Raw genomic sequence first — 25,200 nt, 5'->3', positions numbered from 1 at the left:
CTAAACCAACTAACATAAAGAATGTGATGTTTTCAAAGCTAACACGTACAAACTGTTGTTATGGATACGATTAAATTTAGGAGCGATGATTTGTGAAATCCTACATGTGTGTTCTAACATGCTTTAATGATGGTATGAGCTGAAAATAAATAACATAAAGTTAATAGTTTATCTGCAACAAAACATTTTTCACCGCTTCAGTTTTTGGTGTCGGGTTCTTTTCCACATACGGTGGTTGTTGTCATGGAAACAGTGTTTAAAGTGAAACAGGAGAACGGAGGGATGAAACTTTGACTTTGTCTTTATCTGTAAGACAATCGGGCCTCTGATGGACGTCGGGAGTTCTTAACAGCAGCTCGTTGTTCGTTCTGATGTTGTTTTAATTATATTTTATATTTAATATCATATATTGGCCTTTTTCAGCTTTATTTGAAGGGCCACGGGTCAGACTCCACCTGGGCTGCCGCTCTCAGCCTCACTCTGAGGAAGCCTACAGTCTGTCACAGTGGAAACTACACCGGGAGACCCGATCCTTGGGGTGGGCCAATTTTTGTTATAGCGTGTTTTGGGGTTTAAAAGCCACAGAGACGCGGTGCTTAGAAAAAATGCATTTCAGCTGTGCTGATGCTCCTGACACGTATAAGACTGGGGAAACCTGCATTCAGCTGAAACTGAAAAACACTATGTCCAGATAAACAGAATCAACTTTTGGAGAAAAATAAAAGATTCTTCATCAGACTCTAACAACTAAAAACATGACACTTACCTTAATTGTATGGGCTACATCAAATATATTCAAGACCGACAGTAACACTTCTCACTGCTGCTAATTTTAACAAAACTAAACAAAAAGGAGGCCAAGTTATAAAGAAAAAGGCAATTCACCAAGTCTTGAAAAGTAAAACTGAAAAATAGAAATACAGAATAAAATAAAATATCCATCCAGATCTTTACAACCAACAACATAAAATCTATCTTGATTAAATGGCCTAATTTTCCAATAAATTAGCAATAATAAAGTTTAAAAAAAAAAAGATATTCAATTTATGGACGCTCAAATTAACAGAGTGACATTAAACACACCTCATTGCCTGCCATAGCGTTCTTTGCAGCTGCACTTCACCTCAAAGGTCGGTTAATACATCGGATTTAACTTAACCAAAGTCCCGCAATTAAAGGAAAATAAAATGTTTCTAACAAATACAATGAAGAACATTAAAATAATTCACTGTCAGTTACTGTCGCTGTGAGTTTGACGAGATTAGCTGCTTCATTTGGTTCTGCCTAAAGTTAAAGTTCTCTCAGTGATCGAGTGTTTATATGATAAGATACATGTTTAATGCAGAAAGTTGGAATTACAAGTTGGTAAGAAGGTTTTTAACAAAGGTTTAATTTAAGCTTTAAGTTCAAAGGTGAAAGAAATTTCACGTTTGATGAAGGAAGATCAAGGTTTATCAAGGCTAACAAGGACATAGGTCAAAGGTCAAAATAAGGTAAGGTGATAAAATATAATAGATATATATATATAATCAATAAATAAGGTGAAAATATCAGATAAAAGGGTTTTTTGGTTATAAGGAATGAATAGGTCAAAACAAGAGTTCTGTTAAGTTAAAATTAATAGGTCAAAGGTCAGATTAAACCGGTTGAACAGAAAGGATCAGCAAAAATTAAACAAGGATGAAGGATGAGCCATGGCAGACATGCTTCCACGTCTCAGGAGGAGGGGGAGCTGAGGTATGTTTACAGGGTCACAGAGGTGTCTGTGTTTACATGTCCTCGCTGAGAACATGTTTCTTTCTTTCCTGATCTTTTCCTGTCTTCTGTTAGTAGACCTGAGATGTGACTGCTCTGTGCTGTTGTTGTTGACTCCAGTTAATCCTACAAGACATGCTGTGTAAGTAAACAAACAACAACAGTTTGGTCTGCATTTATTCAAAGATCACATCCCCCAGACTTAGTTTAGAGGGTCCACACTGTCTACACTGTATATAGTGAAGTCTGCAAGTCTTTGAACAGTGAAATTAGTTTTGTGGCCAAATTATTCTGCAGATCATCAGAATGAAAGTTATTGGCCATGTTTTCAGAGCCCTTTTTAAAACGATGCTTTCGTGACATTGTGTGTGGGGTGGTGGTCAGGGCTATCCAGACTGACAGTGGGACATTGAATGTCACCTCTCCAGTGGGGAGGGAGCCTGAGATCGTCTAAATTGAAGTCTGATCAATAGCAAATTAAAAAAAAAATGTTTTAAGTAAGCAAATAAGTTGGTGTTCAAAAAATCTGATTGTTTGCTTGCAGGACACCTGGAGAGATGAGTCCTTCATCACAGGTGGTCAGTGAAGATGGTCTGAAGGAAATCTTTTTAAATCTTTTTCTCCTGAATTCCTTCTGAAAACATTTGAACACAACAAATCGGTGACCCGACGTGATTTTTGGGTTGGAAAGGAGAAAAGGAGGATTGGAGAGGCTCCTGACGGAGCTGCTGTCAGACGCCAGAACTGGAGGAAACCAATTCACCCTCATAGAAGGCCTTCAAAATAAAGGTAAGCAGAGCCTGTTATATCAAAAGCTGCAAAATTGGCCATAAACCAGATTAAAATGTGAGCGGTGATGGTTACAGTTCTCTCTGTCACACTGATCGAGTGTTTATATGATAAGATACATGTTTAATGCATAAAGTTGGAATTACAAGTTAGTAAGAAGGTTTTTAACAAAGGTTGAATTTAAGCCTGAAGTTTAATGGTGAAAGAAATTTCAAGGTTTATCAAGGCTAAGGAAATAGGTCAAAGGTTAAGATTAAGGATTAAGATGAATCAGAAAATTATGTAATGAAATGAAAATATGAGATAAAGGAATAAATAGGTCAAAGGTCAGATTAAACCGGTTGAACAGAAAGGATCGGCAAAAATTAAACAAGGATAAAGAAATAATACATTAAACAAGGAAATAAATTAAAAGTCTGAGTTAATGAGAAATTAAACAAGTTTAAATTAGGTTAAGAGTTAAATTTTAACAGAATCGGAATAACCGATTGGGGGAAAAAATGTTGCAAATCATGCAAATCATGTTGTGATCAAAGCTCTTTTAAAATAGTTTGTACGGCATAAAGAAAATCACGTTTCAGTAGATTGTATGTTGAAAACCACTGTAGACACTGGTAGAGACCTCAAATCATTGTTACTGAGGAATTCCACCTTAAACAGTAAAGTGTTCTTTAACAGTACGACATTGATAGAGTTTGTTTGTTTGTGTGTTTGAGAGTTCAGACTGAAAGGGAGCGCACAATCGTGTGTGTGTGTGTCTGCAGCTGTTCTTTGTGTTGTTGCTGGATCGTTGCCTCAGGGGGAAAGTTGTGTGTGTGTTATGCAGACTAACAGAGACTGCAGCTGTCAGCAGCCACACACACTTTCTATTCTTCAAATCAAATCACAGTGAAACATCTTCACTGACAGCTCAGCTTCAGCATCGTCTTCATGCTGTGACTGCAGCCGTTCAGCTCTGTTGATCTTTAACCCAAATCATCACAACATGCAAATATAATCATCAAAATGATGTGACTGGAAGGATGCAGCAGTCTGTGCTCCACCTTTCTCCTCCACACCTGCAGGTGGAGAACATGGATGCATGAATCTCTACAGAGTTCTTTGAATATTATCCGTCTCATCAGTTTGCAGTGAACAAAACTCCTCACAGAGCCAAAATAAGCAGTTTGTATCCAACATAACTCAGCTGGACTCTGATGCTCCGTATAACAGCCACACATGAGTCTGGATTCACTCAAAGCATTGAACAAACTTTATTGTAAATGAAGCTTTTGGACATTTATTCTCTGATATTTGCTCTTCAGCTCGAGTCTCCATCAGTGGGAACATTTCCTGATTCAACTTTTCTTCTGTTCAAATCAAACTCCATGAGAATCAAAGTGTGAATCAGAGTCCTGATGATCAGATTCTATAGAAACATGGAGACTGTAGAGGATTTACACTCAATATGTTCATTTGTTCCCTTCAAGAAAAATCAATCATTCATCCAATTAAATCAGTCGTTGATCAGTTCGATTGACAGGACAGATGATCAGAGGTGCAGAGTTTTTACCTCCATAATTCAGACTGGGACTGAAGAGTGGGTGGAGTTTGTGAGTGAAGGAGCAGCCAGTAAAGGAGTAGATCAGAGCTGCAGCACCTACATCATAAAAGGAGACCAGACCCTCCTCATAATCCACAAACACCCCCACCTTCTCAGGACCAGGATGAAGACAGAGGGGGACTGAAGGACCAGCAAGAGCTTTGTACTCATTTCCATTTCTCAGCCACACAGTCCAGAGACCATCCTGAGGTCTCACTGAGATTTTTCCCTTCCTGCTGATCGACTCTGTGGACACTCCTAAATCCCACTCAGTCTTTCCTTTAACCTGAACCTCAAAGTAAAATCTGCCTGAAGAGAAACTCTGCTCTCCTAAAACATTAGCACACAGAGAAAATCTCTCTGGGTTGTCTGGAAGATTCTTCCTCACATCACCACAGTACACTTGTTTTCCATCATCAGACAGGATGAGAGCAGGATGAGCTGTATCAGGATCCAGAGTCACGTCCACCTCATGCTGCTGGACCCTCTGCAGCTCAGCCTCAAACAGCTTCTTCTTCATGAGTTTCCAGACTGTCTCCTCCAGCTGAGCCACAGCTCTCCCCACAGTCCCCTCATATGGTGGATGAACTCTGACCTCTGTCCAGTCCTTGGTGGGTGGAGCAGCTTTCAGGGAGGAGAAGCTTTGGAGGAGGTGGAGGTGGTCTTCAGAGCGTGAGAGCTGCTCCACCTCAGAGCTTCTCTCCATCAGCTCAGAGATTTCCTGTTCCAGATCTTTGATGAGACCTTCAGCCTGTTTCTCTGTAGCTTCCTGTTTGTCTTCGATCTCCTTCATGAGCTCCTTCAGGCGTCTCTCAACAGACTCCATCAGAGCCGTGAGGACCTGAACACCTTCTGCTTTCTGTCTGTCTGCAGCATCTTTACTTGTCTTCACCGACTCTGTGATCTCCTGAATCTTCAGTCGTCTCTTCTGGATCATCTGCTGAATCTCAGCCTCTGTCTTCTCCAGCTCTGCCTTCTTTCCTTCATATTCTTCTCTCAGAGGAACAAACTCATGGTTCTTGTGGTCTAAAACAGGGCAGAGCACGCAGACACATGTCTGGTCGGTCTTACAGAACAGCTCCAGGAGTTTATCGTGCTTCGTGCACATCCTGCCTTCCAGGTTCTCCACAGCATCAATCAGCTGATGTCTTTTCAGGCCTTTCAGTGTCAGATGAGGCTCCAGGTGAGTCTGACAGTAGGAGGTCTGACACACCAGGCAGGACTTCAGGGCCTTCAGTCTGGTTCCAGTGCAGACGTCACAGGGAACTTCTCCTGGTTTGGCAGCTTGTTGCTCTGAGCTGCTGCTGCTGGCTTTCTGCTGAGCTTCACGTCTGAACTGAGCAACCATCTCAGAGATGAAGGTGTTGATCTTCAGCTGAGGTCGAGTGTAGAAAGTCTCTTTACACATGGGACACTGACAGCTCACATTCATGTCCCAGTGCTGACTGATGCAGGTTTTGCAGAAGTTGTGTCCACATGATGTAGTGACTGGATCAGTGAACACATCCAGACAAATGGAGCACAGAAACTGATCTTCAGATCGCAGATTGCTGGCAGCAGACATGTCTGCACTCTGAGGGAGAAAGAAAAGAAACATTTGATTCAAAATTCACTTTAAATTTCATTTTTAAAAAGAGAGAAACAAGCGTCAGTAGTCTGAGGCGCTTGGAGAGAAAAGCGTCTGGACTTCTTTGAGTTTCTTGAAGACGTTTCATCAGAGAAGCTTCTTCAGTTCTCAGAGTAACTGGTGGAGACCCAGCAACACACTCAGACACAAACTGGTTCATCCCAAACACAAACCTAACATCGTAGTGTCTGCTGCGTCCAGATGAACTGGATCAACGTTTGGGGATGAAGATAAATACAGTCGTTAAAAAGATGTGAAATTCTGACTGTTTTACAGAAGGTCCAAGATTCATGCAGATCATTTGTATACTTGAATAAATCAGTTTGTTGGATATATTCCATCATATTCCATCCGTAAACTTCGACCTTGTTGGTGACTAAATACTTCTTATTGTCCAGATCAACGAGCCATTAATATTAAACAGTGATTGTTCCAGTAGAACTGACAGTGAGGAGGACGATGAATCATAAACCTCAGAAATGTGTTATTAACTGTTGATCCAGTATTTTAATGGCATTTATGAGAACATGTTTATTCAGAGGTGTCTGTATATTTGGTCCATTTGTGCGTCATTAAAAACTGTCCTGTTTTCTCTCACAGATACTGGAACATCACAGCTCCTCACAAACTCAGGATATGGAAGATGAACTTTTCCAGTCACTCGCTGGGATACATCATTCATGTTATTCTGGATCCTCAGAAAACATTGATTTATTTTTGTGTTTCATATATTTGTTTGTCCAAATCAAAGATTGATGTTAGTAGAGAAGAAGCCACCATGATAAAGCCTGTGTGTGAAAATGAGATCAGTGGATTTGATCAAAATCACATTTAAGGAGGAATTCTGTCCTCCAGTTTGTTTAAATAAGCTTTGGGATTAAACACCATCATCTATGTTTGTGTCTGATGTTTGATCCAGTTCAGCTTGAATATCACAGCTGATGTGTGGACATATTTAAAGCCTGATTATCAGGATGATTCAAACACATCTGTTTAAATAATGAGATTCATGTTTCCACACAAAGTTATAAAGTGCAGCATCGACTGTTTTCTGAATGATTTATGAACATCTGTGACTCTTACAGGATACACTAAGTCAGATAATCTTTGTAAAATGTGTGAATGACTTTTTGAATCTACTGGTTTACAGTATCAAAGGCTTTATATCAATAAAGAATAAATAGGTGTTTTCACGTCTGTAATCCTTATGATCAATCAGATCCAGAATCAATCTAATAGGAACAGGAAGTGATGAATAACCAGGAAGTGTGGAGTCAGTCTGAAGTCCAGAGCACAGCCTGAGTCCACAGTCCTGAGCAGAGCCACAGTGAGACTGAAGCAGCAGCTCGATGTTCCTACAGTGGATCTGTGGTTACATGAGCAGATTTCTATGGATCCAGTGTGACTGTGATGAGTCCTGATGAAGTGAACAGAGTGAAGATTTGTGTAGAAACAGGAAGTGTGATCAGCTGCACTCACCACTGTTGCTGAGAGAAACCTGATGGACTCCAGTGAATCTTCTTTTAGAGACAAACAGGACTCGACTGCAGCTCTGCTGCTGCTCTCTCACACTTTCACTTCTGCAAAATGACGTTGAGCTTCTTGTTTTTCAGCTGTTGCTCCGCCTCTTCCTGCAGCTGTTTGTCTGGTTTTGCTGCCTCTCCCTTTACAGGAATCAGCCGGTCTGTACTCAGTGACTGTGTGAAGCGGGTGGGAGGAGTGAGGAGTGGTGTGTGGGTTCACACAGTTATGACGGCCTCAGGTGATCAGGAGAAACTCACCTGGATTTCCTTTTTCCACAGCAGACTGAGAGCTTCAGGTGGACCCTGAAGGAGGTCTCAGACACAGGTGGTAAAAGTACACACAGTCTGTACTGAAGTAGAAGTACTACTGTTAAAAATACTCCAAGTACTAATTCAACTTCTTTACTGAAGTAAAAGTAAAAAAGTACTATCTGAGAAATGTAAGAGAGTAAAAAGAGCTGATTGAAGAACATTTCTAACACATGTGTTTATACAAAGCTAACTGAACCATGTGCTGCATCAACGTAATAATAAAATATTATTCACTTTATTTCTAATAAATATTCCCAGCTTGAATCAGACAAGTTGAACATGAGCAGAGAAAAAGAAGGAAAATCCAAATATTCCTGTGTTCAGTTTTCTCCATTTTCAGGCCGACTGTGCCTCTAAACAGGAACATGAGCAGGAAGAGGCTGACGTGGATTCAGCAGGTGGAGGATGCCTAACATCAGCTGGAAAGATTTACTGTGACGTTTGTTTGCTGTTTTCGCCTCGTGCACGAGAACATCACCAAATAAACTCGAGACAGTTTTTAATATTTTATTGTTAAAGAGCAAAAGGACTGACGGACTGTGTTTAAGGTAACCTCACAAATGTCACACATGAAATATTCAGTGTTTATTTGCTGGTGTTGTGGAAGTTTTCCACTTAAATAAAGCCTGCAGACGAGCGGTAGCTAACATTCTTTAATCCAAACACACAAAGAACAGAAACAAACAGCTTGATGGAGAGCCTACATGACCGCGGGGCAGACGGTCAGCAGAGTCTCACTGAGCCTAGCATGGCTCTCAGTTAAATACCTCCTCCAGGAACAAAGGCAGTACACAGCTGTTTCACACCTTAAGGTTCACACTCCCTTGCTACTTCCCAGAGTCCTCAAAGAGACAAAAGACTCTTCCTGTGGAGCTGTCTGCTTCCCCCAACATCCTTACTACACCCCCCACCATTTGTCTTAACGTATGAGTGTCAGACATGTTAAAATCCAGTGGCATTTTAAAATCTAGTGGTACATTTTGATGCTAATGTGTACTAATTTGGGGTAGATGACAAAAACTAAAACGGCCATGCGTTTTTTATTTTTTCAGAAAACCCGTGGCAGCGGCTCGATGAAGAAGTTGGCAGACAAACTGTCAGCCGGTGATCAGGTGATCACCAGCTGATCACGGGGCCGGGTTTAAAAGAGAGACGCCACCCACCTGTTCGCCGCTCAGACATCGTTCTCTGCATGTCAGAAGCTCCGACACTTTGCCGACGTCAGTTTCCGTCTGATTCAGCAACCGTGAGTGTTTTTCCTCTCGATTCTTTTTCTCATCCCGGCTCCGCTCGCTCTCCGTCTGTAACGCCAGTTCCAAAGCCACACTTCGTGCACTGATCGTTACTAGAATAACTGCGTGTCTGTTCCAACCCATCGCTAGCCTTCGCCGCGTTTGGGTCTAGCCAGCACGCCACACGGGCACGCCGAATTACCGTGTGTAATTCGCCCGATCGTGACACAAACCAACAACGCAACAGCGGACTCCATCATTGAGGTCCAGTGCTACTTGGCGGAGAGAAACATTCCAAGATCAGAGGATCCTTTAACGTACTGAGGGAATAGGAAGACATCTTATCCGAACCTTTCCCAACTGGCTTTACAGTTTTTGTACCCCCAGCTTCATCTGTGCCCTGTGAGCGTGTTTTCCAAAGCTGGGGAAATGGTGTCAAAAAATGCAATAGACTGAATGTAAAAACATTGGATGAACTTATTTTTCTGAATAGAAATTTATAATAAACTCTGAGTCAATTACATTTAAATGGGTAATATTACATTCACAATACTTTCATTTTAATTTTCACTTAATGACATTCACAATATATTTTAAAGATGTCAACAATATTTGCAATGTAAAAGATATAAAATGATTCCATGGAAAGTACCTTACAGTGTATACACGTATGACTAGGTCATTCAATCAGTGTCTGTTGTGAGTCTCAAGTAAGTTGCCTGCAATGATATTTCAGGTCCAGCAGGTGTCAGTATGGAGCAAAATAGCAACACCGTGTCGACACAGCATGGATACAGTTTGGGGAATGTGCTGAAACGCTTCACGAGGCCTCATCTACACATCACTAATATTTACTAATGAAATCTATAAGTGGTCTCCTAATTAATGACATTAGTAATCATCCACCTGTTTTTGCAGTGTATGACAGCAATTACAGGAAGCTCAAACAGGAAAATGCAATAAAACAGGTGAGTCCATAAATGCATTTAGAAGTTATTTACTTAAGCAAGCATGGGAGATGTTGCATACGGCTGATCTTAACATTTGCTAATGTTAGCCTCTGATTTGGGCTGCTAACGTAAAGACGTTTAGCTAGCTGACCAGCAGAGACTAGTTTGCTGTTTAACAGACTACAGTCGTAATTTTATTTAAAGATGAGCATATTTATCATTATGTCTATTTTGTAGCACATGTAAATGTAAAAAATGTAATTTATGAAATGGTGAACATCTCATTTCTAGTGTGATGTTTTGTGACCCCATTGAGCTAATATGATTAAATGACAACTACATCTGGATTAAAGTATAATATAAGTGCAGTGCTGGGGTGCAGGGGTGTTATGCTGCTGACACATTATAAACTGTTATGTCTATATCAAGCTTTTAGTCTAATAATAAGAGATTTTTGTGTCTTTCTTAAAAAATCAGATCCACAGTTGTCTGTCATGGTCCTGGATCTTTGACCCAGTGTTTTGGGTTCTGAATCATTAATAGTCTTTGATTTCATTATTATTGATCCTTTCTGGCCTCTTGGTTTCTGTCTCTGTGCTCCTCCTGTGTTCCATGTTTAAAGCCCTTTGTCTTCCTCTGTTTGTTGCTGGGTCATCTGTGATTCACTGACTGCATTTTCCTTGTATGTGCAGAACTTTGTGCCATCAGAAACTGAATTTGAATAAGTTAAATTTGAATTGCTCAACTTGAATAAAAGCTTCTAAAGCTGAATTTGTATTGGCCTAATTTGAAATCCAATGAATTGGTTTGAAAAGAGCTACGTTGTACCTGCTGAGTGTTACTGAGCGGACCTACAGCATCTAGAGCTGGAGCAGGGCACAGATTAAGTATTCAGAAGTCATTCGTCATTTCAAATGACCAGCAGATAAACTCTCAGTTTGATAATAAATGTATTATCTGTATAAGAAAAAGCATCATGTAAACAAATGATAGCCTGACAGTAACCGTTAAGCTTATTGTAGCTGTTAGCTAAAAACACTAATTTAGCATAGTTAGCCCTGGGTTCAGCTTTGCAAACATGATCGACTGTTTCCAAAGTCGCGTCTTGTACCCTCTCAGAGCCCTGTATGCTTGCAGAGACCACTACAGTAGGGAAACATGCAAATGAATATCCAAACCATTGTAATTTAGGTTTATTTATGTCTTACAGCATCCCAACTCTGTAGCTAACTTAATAACTTTAGCTAAAGTGAATAGTTAACATTAGTCTAATTCATTAGTGCAGCATTACTGGATCACCCCTGTTTGAAATGATATGATATACGACTGTCAGTGAAGCAGCAAACTTTGTGAAAAAACCCAACACTTCACATTCTCTAAACCAGGGGTCTCGAACTCCAGTCCTCGAGGGCCGCTGTCCTGAAGCTTTTCCATGTGTCTCTGTTGCAACACGCCTGAATACAATTAGTAGGTCATTAGCAAGACTATAGAACGTGACTGCATGCTGAGGTGGTGATTCAGCCATTGGATTCATGTTACAGCAGCTCATGAGTGAATGAACATGGTGCAATAAAAGTACTTTTAGAAGTATATTTTTCCAAACACTTACATTAACTTAAATTTACTTGAGTAGGGTTAGGGGTTGCCACTTCAGCATGCAGTCAAGTTCTATACTCTTGCTAATTCTACTCATTTTACTCAGGCGTGTTGCAACAGGGACACATGGAAAAGCTTCAGGACAGCGGCCCTCGAGGACTGGAGTTCGAGACCCTCTAAACGTTTGGCCACAGCTGTAGATGACACTATCAGTGCTCGTTCACTTTTGTCAATAATTACATTTCTGGGGAGGATCCAAGATGGCAGAGTGACTAGCAACCTTACTGCAGGTGTCCGAACGTTTTTGGTTTTCTTTTGTCCTGAAACTGTGAAATTATAAAAAGCAATAACCGTTTTTTGTGCACGTCAACCAACTACAGAAGAACTAACAGGACACCAACTCTACCGTAATTATTCCGTCTTTTTTTTTTTTGATAACTGTCCTGTGAGTACGTACATCCGCTTCAAGGAAGGCTTCTCCGAAAAGATCTCCAAGGAGACCCATTTGGCGGAGGCAGACTCAAAGTTGTGTAAAACACAGTGGGGTGAATCTGTTTTCTTTAGTAATGGTACGTCTCAGCTGGAGTGAGGATTTTATTTAATAGGTTTCCGGGAAATGTTATAGACTGTGAAAGTGATTCTGATGGTCACTGGCTGATGGTAGTGTCAGAGATTATTGGTTCTAACTACATTTTGTTGTGCGTGTATGGTTATACTAATAGAGTTCAGAACAAGAAACTTTTAACCTTCCTCTGTGAAAACGGGAGCAATGGAAGATAAGCTAATTTTGTTGACAAGGTTATTGTGGGAGGAGACTGTAGCTCCCGATCCCGCTTTAGACCGTTTTCCATCTAGGACTTCATGTCTCAGTTTTGATGAAAGTATTCTTAATTTGGTCAACACAGTCAGTCTGTGTGACTATTGGAGGCTGAATAATCCTTCTGCATCTCTGTATACTTGGTTTCATTCATCTAACAATGGTCAGTGTTCCAGAATTGATTACTGGTTAATCTCTGACAGTTTGATCAACGACATCTCCAAGTGGGAAATCTCAGCTTCCTCTCTAACTGATCACTGTTTGATTTCCTTGTCCATCTCATTAACCACGGTGAAACATCCTTATTTGGAAATTTAACAACAGCCTTCTGCATAATGACAACTTCTGCCTTGAAGTGAGAAATCTAATGGCCCAAATTGACAAATTAGATGTCACATGTGAGCAAATGGGAATGGTTTAAATTCCAAGTTAAACAGATGGCAATTCAAATGAGCAAATCCACTGCTAAAGAGAAAGGACAGGAGTAACAAACCATTATTGAGAGAATTAACAGGTTATGCTGCAAACAGGATTTATCACTGGACAAACAAATACATCTAAACAAGTTTTAAACTCAAGTGGGCAAACTGTTCTTAGAGAAAGCTAACGGCGCCTATGTTCGTTCAAGAGCCTGATGGGTGGAAGAGGGTGAGAAAAACTCTTCCTGCTTCTTTAATTTAGAGAAACATAGACAAGCAAAAACGAAGATTCAATCACTGAGTATCAAGGGGGTCTGACTGAGGACCAAGACAAAGTAAATGAGGAAACAGTTCAATTTTACAGTAACATTTACAAGTCAAACTATTCAGCAGAGAATGTGTTTCTGGAAAGTCTTAGAGCCGGGGTGTCGAATTCAAGGCCTCGAGGGCCGGTGTCCTGCAGGTTTTAGATCTCACCCTGGGTCAACACACCTGAATCACATGATTACTTCAATACCAGGCCTCTGGAGAACTTCAAGACATGTTGAGGAGGTAATTTAGCCATTTAAATCAACTGTGTTGGATCAAGGACACATCTAAAACCTGCAGGACCCCGGCCCTCGAGGCCTGGAGTTTGACACCTGTGTCTTAGAGGCTTTATTGGAACATTGGACAAAGGTGTGAAGGATCGTATGGAGGGTAAACCTGTAACTGAAGAGCTGGACAAGGCAATTGAACAAATACCCAGGGGTAAATCACCAGGAATTGATGGGCTAACGGTGTATTTACTATTTACATACTTAGAATGTATCTCATCAGTGAAACAAGGTCTCATCACTTTAATCCCAAAACCCAACAAAGACAAACTTCTTTTGGATATTTGGAGACCCATAACCCTTCTGTGCAATGATTATAAATTATTGGCTCACGTTTATGCGAACCGTTTAAATGAATGTTTAACACACTTTAGGATTGGGAGTGCAACAGAAAGTAAGGAAATCCAAAGTACCATTAAAACCAAGAGAGGATCTTATATTTCAGAAGAAGGGATTATTAAAAATAATTCAAAAGAAATGACCTCGATGCTATACATGATTTAGGAACCCTAGAGAGCACTTTGCAAAATAACACATTTTGCACACTTAATTTCACCCTCTGATGGGCCAAGCTACGACTGTCAGGGATGGTGATGTAGGCACAGAGCATGTGAGAGTGTGGTCAAATAAATGTCTCCAAAACTAGATGAAGACACAAGGAGAGATTCAGCAGCTTCATTTCTGGCACAAATATACCTGTAAAAGTTTTTAGATTTAGGAGGTTTTTGGGGACAAAACAAAGATATACAATTTTAATTTGATAATATTTAAAATATGATGAAATAAAACAAGCTACAATGGTGGCAATATGCTTGTTTGTTGTGCAGCAGTGTCCAGTATGGATTTTAACTCCATTACAGGAAGTGATGTTAATTCTTTTTGAATCATACTTAATGTTTATATTAAGTGTTGTACGAGAAATATAAGAAACATAATGTGATTGAGTTGCATTTAATTTTTTTTAATTTAGTAGCACCTGATGTTTAGCAGGTAAACAGTTAGTATTGTGCACTAAGAAAAATCTGCCCCTCTCTTCTTTTGAATATACACTGCTCCAAAAAATAAAGGGAACACTACAACAACACAACGTAATTATGAGTCAATCACACTTCTGTGAAATCAAACTGTCCACTCAGGAAGCAGCACTCGCTGACAGTTTCACCTGCTGTTGTGCAAATTGAATCGACAACAGGTGGAAATTAGCGAGACATCTCCAATAATAAAGGAGTGGTTCAGCAGGTGGTCACCACAGACCACTTCCCAGTATCTGTGCCACTGGTTCCCAATCTTTTTTTCGCTGGGCCCCCCTTTGTTTTACAAGAAAATCTCCCCCCACAAACCCATCCTTCAGCCAACCATTTATTGCTTTCAATCCCCTTTGCAGTTTATTTCACACCTCAAACCTTTTTTAAACAATTAAATAAATAAAAGTAAACTGTAATCAATTATAGGGAGAAATAAAGTAATCTAACTCTTTTACACTCCATCCACACCTACACGGGTATTTTAGAAAACGCAGCTTTTCTATGCATTTGGGCCTTTAATCCACACGTAAACGGCGTTTTGGGTCGCTGTTCTTGACTTTTCATAAATACCCGTGTACGTGTGGACGTAGCCTTAAATAACAGAAAAACAAACCATCTTTATGGCGTCATTATTTTACGTGTAGTTGGGTTTTTTTCTCCTGTGTAATAATATTCAACATTAAAAAGAAAAAGCGGGTTTAAAACCACAAACAGCTGTGGGATGCTGTTTGTCTGTGATTTGGAAGGAGGAACAAACTGCGGCAGGATCCGCCTGATGTTATTTGTATCCCGCTGTAACTTTACTGTATAAAGAGTTAACATCTCCAAAATTTCACGAGTAGTTAGTTTTGTGTTTGTGAACTAAAACTCAAGAATGTGGGATCCTGTTTGTCCGTGATTTGAACAGCCCAGCGCTGCTCCCGACGCAGGGGAAACCAATTCTGTCGGGGAGACCTACCTCGGCACTTGTGCAGGTGAAGCCAAAGGGAAGATATGCTTCATCATATTTTCTAGTCTTTGGCTTGGAGGGAAGTTGGCTTGGAAACATATTTGGCGATGCTTCATCTCCTGCTTTGTGTTTGTGTGGGAGCCCCGTCAAAAACCTGCCCATGATGCTAGCAGTGTCTGTTTCCCTCTCTGCTCCTCGTCTCTTGTCTCCAGAATTCTTAAAGTTTAGGTTCAAGTTTTGGTTTGTTTTTGCAGGTTTATTGTTTATGGAGCTTTGTCCTGTAACTGCAATAAAAAAAACAGCCTCTTTGAGTTTACTCCTCCGTCTGAGTGTCCTGCATCCTGCCACAGCCGCTTCAATGGCTGCAAATATTTTATTCTGTCTTCAAATGTTGTTGGTGCATTAAAAATAGTCTTATTTTATTGTTACTGATATGTACTCTATTGTTATTGACTGAATATCCTTTTCCATTCAACCAGAGTTAGCATTGTGTTCATACATGTTAATAAAATGGGCTCAGTGACAATTACTGTTTCAGTTTATTGAGCCCATAAGACTCTTAACTTACATCACAAATGTCCAGTGTCCTTAGATAAACCCAAGAGATTTTATTCTAGTGGTAGCATGAGATGGAGTCTACAGCCCACTCAGGTAGTGCAGCTCATCCAGGATGGCACATCAATGCGAGCTGTGAAGGTTTTCTGTGTCTGTCAGTGTCGTGTCCAGAGCATGGAGGCGCTACCAGGAGACAGGCCAGTACATCAGGAGACGTGGAGGCCGTAGGAGGGCAACAACTCAGCAGCAAGACCACTACCTCTGCCTTTGTGCACGGAGGAACAGGAGGAGCCAGAGCCCTGCAAAATTGCTGTCCAAATTCAGGGGAAGGATGCTTTTGTAGGATCCTTCGACGGCCGGGTAGGACGGAACTGAGCAGCTGTGAAATTGGACAGCCTTCTAGCTTCAAGTCCGCCCTTACTTCCATTTTTGTCCGCTCACTAACGCCAAAGCGCAAAAACTGAAAAATGGACTGAGAAATGTTGCTCGTACGTTAGGCTCATCAGAGCCAGTCATATGCAGGTAAAATAATCGACCCTAAACTACACACATTTAGGAATTACTTAGCTAATTCAACGGATAATGTCACTGACTGAATGATTGCTGGTCATTCGTACACATTCACCATATTATATAAAATAAACTAAATGTCCTTGAAACTGAGAGGAGAACATGTTCTATTTATTTCTTATCATTCATTGGATCCTGTAACATATTTGTGTGCAAAGAACAGCAGTAAAAATGCTGAAGCTGAAACAGGTAACACGACAAGCTTAGTTACACAGATGAAGTGTGGAAAATATAAGTCACAGCGCATTAGTGTATTTTACGTAAGCCTAAAAATCAGAATAATGCTTGGATCCCTTAAAATAAATGAAATCATGCTCTTCCACTGTTTATGTTGTTCTCCACCTTTTCCTTAAGCAGACGAGACCCTGATACTTCAGGATTAACCTGAGTGTCCCAGTCCTTCTTCTGCCTCAGTACAGTGCCAGAGACTTCCTGTAAGCTCCTGAAGCTTTTTACAGCTACTTAGTTTTAATATTACTCTTATTATTCTTTCTGGGTCACAAAATAAATGTTTAACATATTTTCAGGCGAGAATGTAGCTGTGTAAACCTCAAATATCTGCTCAGTTCATCAAGACACCACATACTTTCAAAAGTGCTCCGACGTTTTCGGAGACGTCTGTTACCCACTAGCTCGATAGCTAGCCGGGGGCTAGGCTCACTAGAGCCGTGAGGACACCGGACTCCCGGCAAATCGTTTTCAAACCCACCGCCGTCTTTCTCTACTCAGGTTAAACATGATATATAAGTCACTTAGATAACTTAAAAATGTTATTGTTTGGCTTTTTTTCAGTATTTTATTTGTTCCTGAGTAAATCGGTTTGGCTGAGATTAAAGTTATAGTTTTTACACAGCTGAATAAACGTCAAGCAGACAGCTGATTATCAGAAGTGTGTGATGCTCGAGAATTTACTCCGGTGTCCTGTTATATTTTAGATAGCAAGGAGTTTATTAAACTTCACCAAAACAATCTGCAGATTTCATTAAAATTTAATAAACTATCATCTTGTCTTTATTTTTAGTTAGCACCTTAAACACTTAAAGCTGTAAGCTAATGATAGTTACATAAGAGCAGATGCTGCTGGTGCAATAAGCTGTACGTTTTATGTCCAATGGATGATGATCTGATTAGTCGACTGTCTGGTGACTCCATGTTTATGTTTTGTGTTTGTTAATTTTTTGAGTTTTCTGGGTTTTTTAAAATTATTTTTCTATTATTATTTTTATTTCTTTATTTTTCTTTTTTGTCATGTTTATATTTGTCATTTTACTTTGGCGGTCCCTTGTGTCAGGTCTGTGTCTCTGGCCTTGTCTCCCCTTAGTCTTGTCATGTGTGATCAGTCCCAGCTGTGCTCTCCTCCTGTGTCCCATCCCCTCGTTATCCCTCAGTGTTTTTGAGCGCTGTGTTTCTCTCTGTCAGTGTCGTGTCATCTCCTCGTGCTGTCTGATTCCCGTCTCTGCTCCTCATTCCCAGAATTCTTAAAGTTTAGTTTCAAGTTTTGGTTTGTTTTTGCAAGTTCATTGTTTATGGAGCTTTGTCCTGTAACTGCAGTAAAGCAGCCTCTTTGAGTTTACTGAGTGTCCTGAACCACATGAAAAACAAATAGAAAAAACTAGATTTGCATCAGATGTGGCCTACTAAATAAACTAAATACAGTGAATCATATAAGGCTTATGATTTACTCATGAAAGTGGCCACTTTCATATATTGTTTTAGGAAGTATCCAAAACATACAAGTTTCATTTATGTAATTTTTCAAGGGATCTTATCTGCTTTCACTTTTGTATGCTTTTCATACAAGTTTCACACAAGACCCAAGCTCCCGTCTCTCCTCGGCCTCCCTTTTGATGCTGCATATCCTCTCTTCTCTTCTCTCCTCCTCCCTGCTGTGGGTGGCCGACCCTCTTCCTCATCAGTGTCCGATTCCCTTTCATTTTGGTCACCCACTGGCCCTGAACTGAAAACATTAACGAAGCACACAAGACTATCAAAGTGAAAGGCACTGAGACTCGACAAGGACACGCTGCAGACAGGGAGACAGAGACGAGTGACTAACAGTGACGGGGAGACACAGGAGACAAGCCAACATGGAGACAAGGGTGACTCGACTTGGACCAACACAGAAAACACAGTCAGACGATACACAGGCTAAGATGAAACACCAAGGGAGGGAGAACTATGATCAATAAGAGCTTAAGAAATGAAAACACTCAAAGACTATTAAAACAAAGACAAACACTGGGTCATCACACCCAGCACAGTGACTGAAGAGCTATTCTATTCTAGTTACTGGGGACATTTCATTCTTGCATGTACCAACTTCCTGTTTCTCCCTCAAAGTAAAATAAAAACGCACAATTTATTGTCAGCACTTGTGCCACCACAGGTTCACACAGAGCCCTCTGACTCTGTATCCTGTTGTCACCAAATGACCAAGGAATAACCTCAACACAAACAACACGGCCATATCCAGCTCAACAATGTTTAAAGTGCTAACATTAATTACTTTGCTCTGTCGCAACACACACAGCCCTGAGACAACGGGGATCATTTTTTCTGTTTATTTAGCATGCACAACATTTGTAGTCGCCTTCTGCACAGGGGAAGTCCACGCACACTGTGTGGTACCACTTTCCACAGAAGGTGCATTCAATCTGCAAGAAAAATGAGATTGTCACAGTCATTCATCTAAAGTCAGGCTGTTGAGTGAAGCAACTAAACATGTCTGTGCAAAGACATGCAGGTTACCTGAACTATAATTTTTCTGCTACCACTTTGATTTGGTTATCTTAGCCAGTCATCGGTTTCTGCACCAGAGCTTCTCTCACCACAGGCACAGCATAGCTGGGAAAGATCATCTGAAAATCTATGCCACAATGAGGATATACACAAAACAGTTTTATGTTTATGTACAGTTAACATCTTCATTTACTTTCATAAACATGCATAAAATGAAGGAAATAGGAGCAAAAAGAGATTTACAATAACATTAAATTATTGTTTTTATTAAAATGTGCTTAATTAATCTCAATTGTAAAAAAAAAAAAAAAAAAAAAAGTATACATTTAAATTTGATTACAACACAAAACATTTTAACATTAAAAATGTTTTTAGTGACATGCATAGATGAAAGAAATGGTGACACCTTACCTGTTTGACTCGTTCCCCATCATACGAGTAACATAGAAGCCTTTTTGCTTTCTACTTTTTTTCTTCCACTTCTCGGTCTCCACTCAGTAAGACTGAAAAGTGTAATTTTGATATAAATACAAATAATTTATAGATCAGATATTCATTTACAAAAGATTACAAACATGCAAAACGTCAAGGACATTGACTGTAATCCCACATTTATTGGACCATAAAATGCTTAATGCTTCCTGTCTTTTGTTGAATTACAGTTGTTACTCAAACAATCTCCTTGATTTATCACAACAGAAATGTCATTCTCACCACTTGTAATGCAGTTCTGAAAAAGGTTTTTAATAACACATAGTCACAACGACAGTAACAAAGACATTTTAGAGTAAGTATGCACAAAGAACTGACAATTTCAAATGGGAATGAGAATATGCATTACATACTTGAGAAATATGTATGAATGACTTTCGTTGTGAAAAAACCGCACAAAATCTGTCCCGAACTTTTACTTCTCCTATTTAAACCTCACCACCTTCCTTTGTTTCCCTACATCGCCATATTCTTGGAGAAGAGCATCATGTTTGTTTTGATATCTGCACAAAGTCATCTAGTCTAGTGAGACGCCTTCGTCAAAACAAATCCTTTTCAGGTCCCATTGACTTTTTTCCATGATCCCTTGCATTTGATTGTCTTCAGTGTAGTTCTGAAAATGGTAATTACATCATTTACACTTTGTCCCAATACAGCGTAATGTTTCATTTACTGTGTTAACTTATTCTACCTGCTTCTTCAACTGCGACACATGATTGTACAGTTTACTGAGAAAGCTGTACGCTGGGCCTTTCCCATGCCGTCCAAGGTCTCCTGAAGAAAAACAGAATTTTTAATCAATAAAGCACTTCAATAACTACATATAAGTGTTGATTCACCAAAGCAAGACATACTAAGCAGCATTCCTGACCACAAGGTAGCATGTGGTAATAATAATAATAATGGATTGGATTTATATAGCGCTGTATTTGGTCACCTCAAACAAGGAAAGTCCCTGGCTCTCACAGACCTGTAACGTCTTCTGTAAGAAGCTTTTCTGTCCCCCACTCGTTACCTGTATGAATGGCACCTGTTTGACCTCATCATCTGTATAAAAGACACCTGTCCACAGCCTCAACCAGTCAGACTCCAAACTCCGCCATGGCCAAGACCAAAGAGCTTTCGAAGGACACCAGGAAAAGAATTGTAGACCTGCACCAGACTGGGAAGAGTGAATCTACAATAGGCAAGCAGCTTGGTGTGAAAAAATCAACTGTGGGAGCAATCATCAGAAAATGGAAGACATACAAGACCACTGATAATCTCCCTCGATCTGGGGCTCCACGCAAGATCTCATCCCGTGGGGTCAAAATGATCATGAGAACGGTGAGCAAAGATCCCAGAACCACACGGGGGGACCTGGTGAATGACCTGCAGAGAGCTGGGACCAAAGTAACAAAGGTCACCATCAGTAACACACTACAACGGCAGGGAATCAAATCCCGCAGTGCCAGACGTGTTCCGCTGCTGAAGCCAGTGCATGTCCAGGCCCGTCTGAAGTTTGCCAGAGAGCACATGGATGATACAGCAGAGGATTGGGAGAATGTCATGTGGTCAGATGAAACCAAAGTAGAACTTTTTGGTATAAACTCAACTCGTCGTGTTTGGAGGAAGAAGAATCCCAAGAACACCATACCTACTGTGAAGCATGGGGGTGGAAACATCATGCTATGGGGCTGTTTTTCTGCCAAGGGGACAGGACGACTGATCCGTGTTAAGGACAGAATGAATGGGGCCAAGTATCGTGAGATTTTGAGCCAAAACCTCCTTCCATCAGTGAGAACTTTGAAGATGAAACGAGGCTGGGTCTTCCAACATGACAATGATCCAAAACACACCGCCCGGGCAACAAAGGAGTGGCTCCGTAAGAAGCATTTGAAAGTCCTGGAGTGGCCTAGCCAGTCTCCAGACCTCAACCCCATAGAAAATCTGTGGCGGGAGTTGAAAGTCCGTGTTGCTCGGCGACAGCCCCAAAACATCACTGCTCTTGAGAAGATCTGCATGGAGGAATGGGCCAAAATACCAGCTACTGTGTGTGCAAACCTGGTAAAGACCTATAGTAAACGTTTGACCTCTGTTATTGCCAACAAAGGTTATGTTACAAAGTATTGAGTTGTATTTTTGTTATTGACCAAATACTTATTTTCCACCCTGATTTACGAATAAATTCTTTACAAATCCTACCATGTGAATTCATGGATTTTTTTTTCACATTCTGTCTCTCACAGTTGAAGTGTACCTCTGGTGCAAATTACTGACCTCTGTCATCATTTTAAGTGGGGGAACTTGCACAATTGGTGGCTGACTAAATACTTTTTTGCCCCACTGTATACTATATCGTCTTTGCACCGCTGGGAAAACACTGAAAGGGGTTTTTTTTTTTTTTTGGACCACAGCATTATCCCTTTTGGATGCAGGAGCACTCTCTGAAGGACTTCATTTGGAAGTCCTTGCTGTCTGTCTACTAACATTTGCAGATTGACCATCTCAATTAAATGAGGTCTCTGTTTTTTATTTTCTGTGGAACTAGACAATATTTTTCAAGACATCCTTAGATGGTGCCTCATCCTGACACCCTGCTTGGAAAACTTGTTCTGGTATTTGATTTAGAGACTCCAGCTAAAGACTTTTGTTTCAAGTTTTTCCGCTATTACATCTCTGGACTGTCCACGCACAGGTCTTGTTTTAATTTCCTTTGTGTTGTGGCACACCTCACCTCCTTGGATAAGCACATCAGCCTTCAGGGTTTTTTCGTCTTTGCCCTCCACTTTCACAGTCACTGGACAATCCTTAAAACGGCTGTATGCCGCACATGAGAATACAGCCGTCTTAGACCTTGACTGACTGGTGTTGATGGTATGCCTCTTAAATCCACAACTGCAAAATGGGTGTACTGACTTAATGCCAGTGGCTACCACATTAGTCCACTGCATACCTTTGAAAAGCCTCCCTTTCTGTGTGTTTGTTTGTTTTTTAGGTCTTGCCAGTCTTTCTGGTCAATGGAAAAAAAAATGACTGCTGTGGTAAAGAGTTTTTGTAGCATTACTACTGTCACTTTTATTGGATGAATTTGTACTACACTCCTGTAACGCAAAAAAAAAATGTGATTAATAATAGGTGATGTAATTTTATGAAAGCAACATAATCAGTAGTTATTATTTTATCTGAAAAATACTTTACCTTTTTGAGGGATGAAGACGATCGTGATGGAGACACATCAGTTTGTGGCTGTTTCAATTCAGGAGAAACATTTTGGACAATCCCATTATCATCACTGCCCTCCGTCACAGCGACGCGCCAAAGACTGTCCAAATTTGTAGACTCCTCCGAATGCAGCCGACAAATGCATCCTCCTTTTCCCCGAATTTGAAGGATGGGTCGGGTGTGTCCTTCGTGGCCTACCATATCCCAGAATTCATAGCGCGGCCCAGCCAAACTCCAGTTTCCAATAATGGCGGCCACTACTAAGTTTTAAAATTACTCTTACTAATCTTTCTGGGTCACAAAATAAACTTGTTTATTTATTGTACATATTTTCAGGCGAGAAAGTGGCTATGTAAATATCAAATATCTGCTCGGTTTATCAAGATATCGAATATTTGCAAAAGTGCTTCGACGTTTTCGGACCATCTGCTACCCACCAGCTCAATAGCAAGCTGGGAGCTTTAGGGTCACTGAAGCCGCCAAGAACGGCACAACTCCCAGCACATCATTTTCAGATCACCGCGGAGTTTCGCTACTCAGGTTAAACATAATATATAATGAATGAATGAATGCTTTATTGGCCATATGCAGGTTGCCCCGCAGAGGAATAGAACCCCCCCCCCCCCCCCCCCCCCCCGACTTACACACACAACATAGACATCACATGGAAATACAGGTCGGAGATCGGCAGCGTTACAGAGAAAACACTGAAAAAGTACACAACAATGGGAAAGTAGAAGAGGAAAAAAAGAGACTCTACTCATGCTGGCACCTATGGGAGGACAGCATGAGAACAGGAAACAGAAAAACTGCTCTGCACAGAGAGCACATAAATGTCCACAGTACAACATTGGAGCACGTGACAATCCACAGGGTTAGGTGGGGGGTGAGGAGTAATCCGAAGGAAACACAGCAGTCATCCTGCACAGTGCTACCATTCCAGTGCGGCACACAGACCCGCCGTCTTCCCCCACAGGAAACAAGCATCGAAGGCGTTTGGAAAGGGAGGGGGATGAGTGCGTGCTTATCAGTGTAAGTGTATGTGTGTGCGTGTCCATAGTTCAGCTGAGATAGTGTCCTCCGCCCTATCAGGCTAAGTAAACAGTCTGTTAGCCAACCCAGGTGGCCTTGCATGGGATGGGAAGAATAATCATCACAGTCGTTATCAGGGAGTGTTTGTTCGGCTCCAGCCTTGGATCTGAAGCTGGCGCCGTGGTGTCCGCATGTTGATGTTGTTGAATTTTTCTTTTAGCAGCTCAGGAGAATTTCAAAGCTGTTCTTTAACACTCCGACACTGGTCTCCCAATCTCCCGTTGGAGAACCGCGAGCCTCCCCATGATGGTATCAAACTTCTGTTCCATGGTGTTGTCATTCTTTTGATTCTGAGACCCCACAACTGCAGTGATCCGTTCTGCGATGTGATCCAACTTTCGCTCAAGGGTCTCGTTTTGAGCAGGCCTCTCTTTGATGTATCCCAATATACGCTCAATGGTGTTATGTTGAGTCTAAGTGACTTCATATAAGTCACTTAGACAACCTAAAAATGTTATTGTTGGGCTTTTTTTCAGTGTTTTATTTGTTCGTGAGTAAATCGGTTTGGCTGAGATTAAAGTTATTAGATTAGATTAGATAAAATAAAACTTTAATCCCCTGGGTGGGTTCCTCCGGGATTTTCACACAGCTGAATAAACGTCAAGCAGAAAACTGATTAAACAAAAGTGTGAGACGGTCGAGAATTTACGCCAGTGTCCTGTTATATTTTAGATAGTAAGGAGCAGACGGTCGAGTTTATTAAACTCCACCGAGACAGCGGTGACGCTAATCAGAAGGCTAGACCGTCCAATTTCCCCAGCCGTTTACTTCCAGCCTACCCGACCTTCTGAGGACCCGGCCCACGTAGACAGCGAAGGCCGGGTCCTCAGGAGGATGCAGCCTATGAATTTGGACACAACAACTGTCTTCTGCAGTGTGGACATAATGCAAGTAAAACACTTCCACACACACACACAAATATAGATGGTAAATGGACTGATTCTTATTTAGCGCTTTTCTACTCTCCCGGATTACTCAAAGCATGTATACAACATGCCTCATTCACACCAACTCATACATGCGCTTCTAAAGTCAAGTGCAAACTAATAAACATTCACACTCCGATGAGCACATCGAAGAGCAACTTGGTGTTAGTATCTTGCCCAAGGATATTTGGCATGCAGACTGGGGGAGCCAGGAATCGAACCACCAACCTTTCAATAAGTAGTTGATCTGCTCTACCACACTGTAAAAAATGTTTGTGACATTAACAGTAAAATTGTGTAAAATCTTGACATCACAAATGTGTAAATAGAAAAACAAAAAAGCAATGTTTAATTTACATGAACATCTTGTAAATAATACATATATACCTGTAAAGTGTTAATTTTACAGTAGGAATATGTTTTAAATATCAAATGTCCTTGTTGAATTTA

At 40.7% G+C, this 25,200-nt stretch overlaps 1 protein-coding gene and 1 long non-coding RNA gene across 2 annotated transcripts in view; both read right to left on the bottom strand.

Moving 5' to 3' along the window:
- LOC146510790 (uncharacterized) overlaps positions 1-25,200 on the bottom strand; it is a 360,605-nt gene that overhangs the window by 233,496 nt on the left and 101,909 nt on the right. The gene's annotated exons all lie outside the window — the stretch shown is intronic.
- Positions 3,774-7,401, bottom strand: LOC146510797 (E3 ubiquitin-protein ligase TRIM21-like). The gene is made up of 2 exons (XM_085172674.1): positions 7,233-7,401; positions 3,774-5,699 (listed from the first exon to the last, which is right to left on the bottom strand). The coding sequence occupies exon 2, from the start codon at positions 5,688-5,690 to the stop codon at positions 4,035-4,037; it is 1,656 nt and encodes a 551-aa protein (XP_085028800.1). The 5' UTR covers positions 5,691-5,699; positions 7,233-7,401; the 3' UTR covers positions 3,774-4,034.

The sequence above is a fragment of the Neolamprologus multifasciatus genome, chromosome 9 (assembly GCF_963576455.1).
Source record: "Neolamprologus multifasciatus chromosome 9, fNeoMul1.2, whole genome shotgun sequence".
In the NCBI taxonomy this organism is placed as follows: Eukaryota; Metazoa; Chordata; class Actinopteri; order Cichliformes; family Cichlidae; genus Neolamprologus; species Neolamprologus multifasciatus.
Note: the sequence above shows the minus strand (reverse complement) of the source record. Positions and strands in the feature narration are given on the sequence as shown.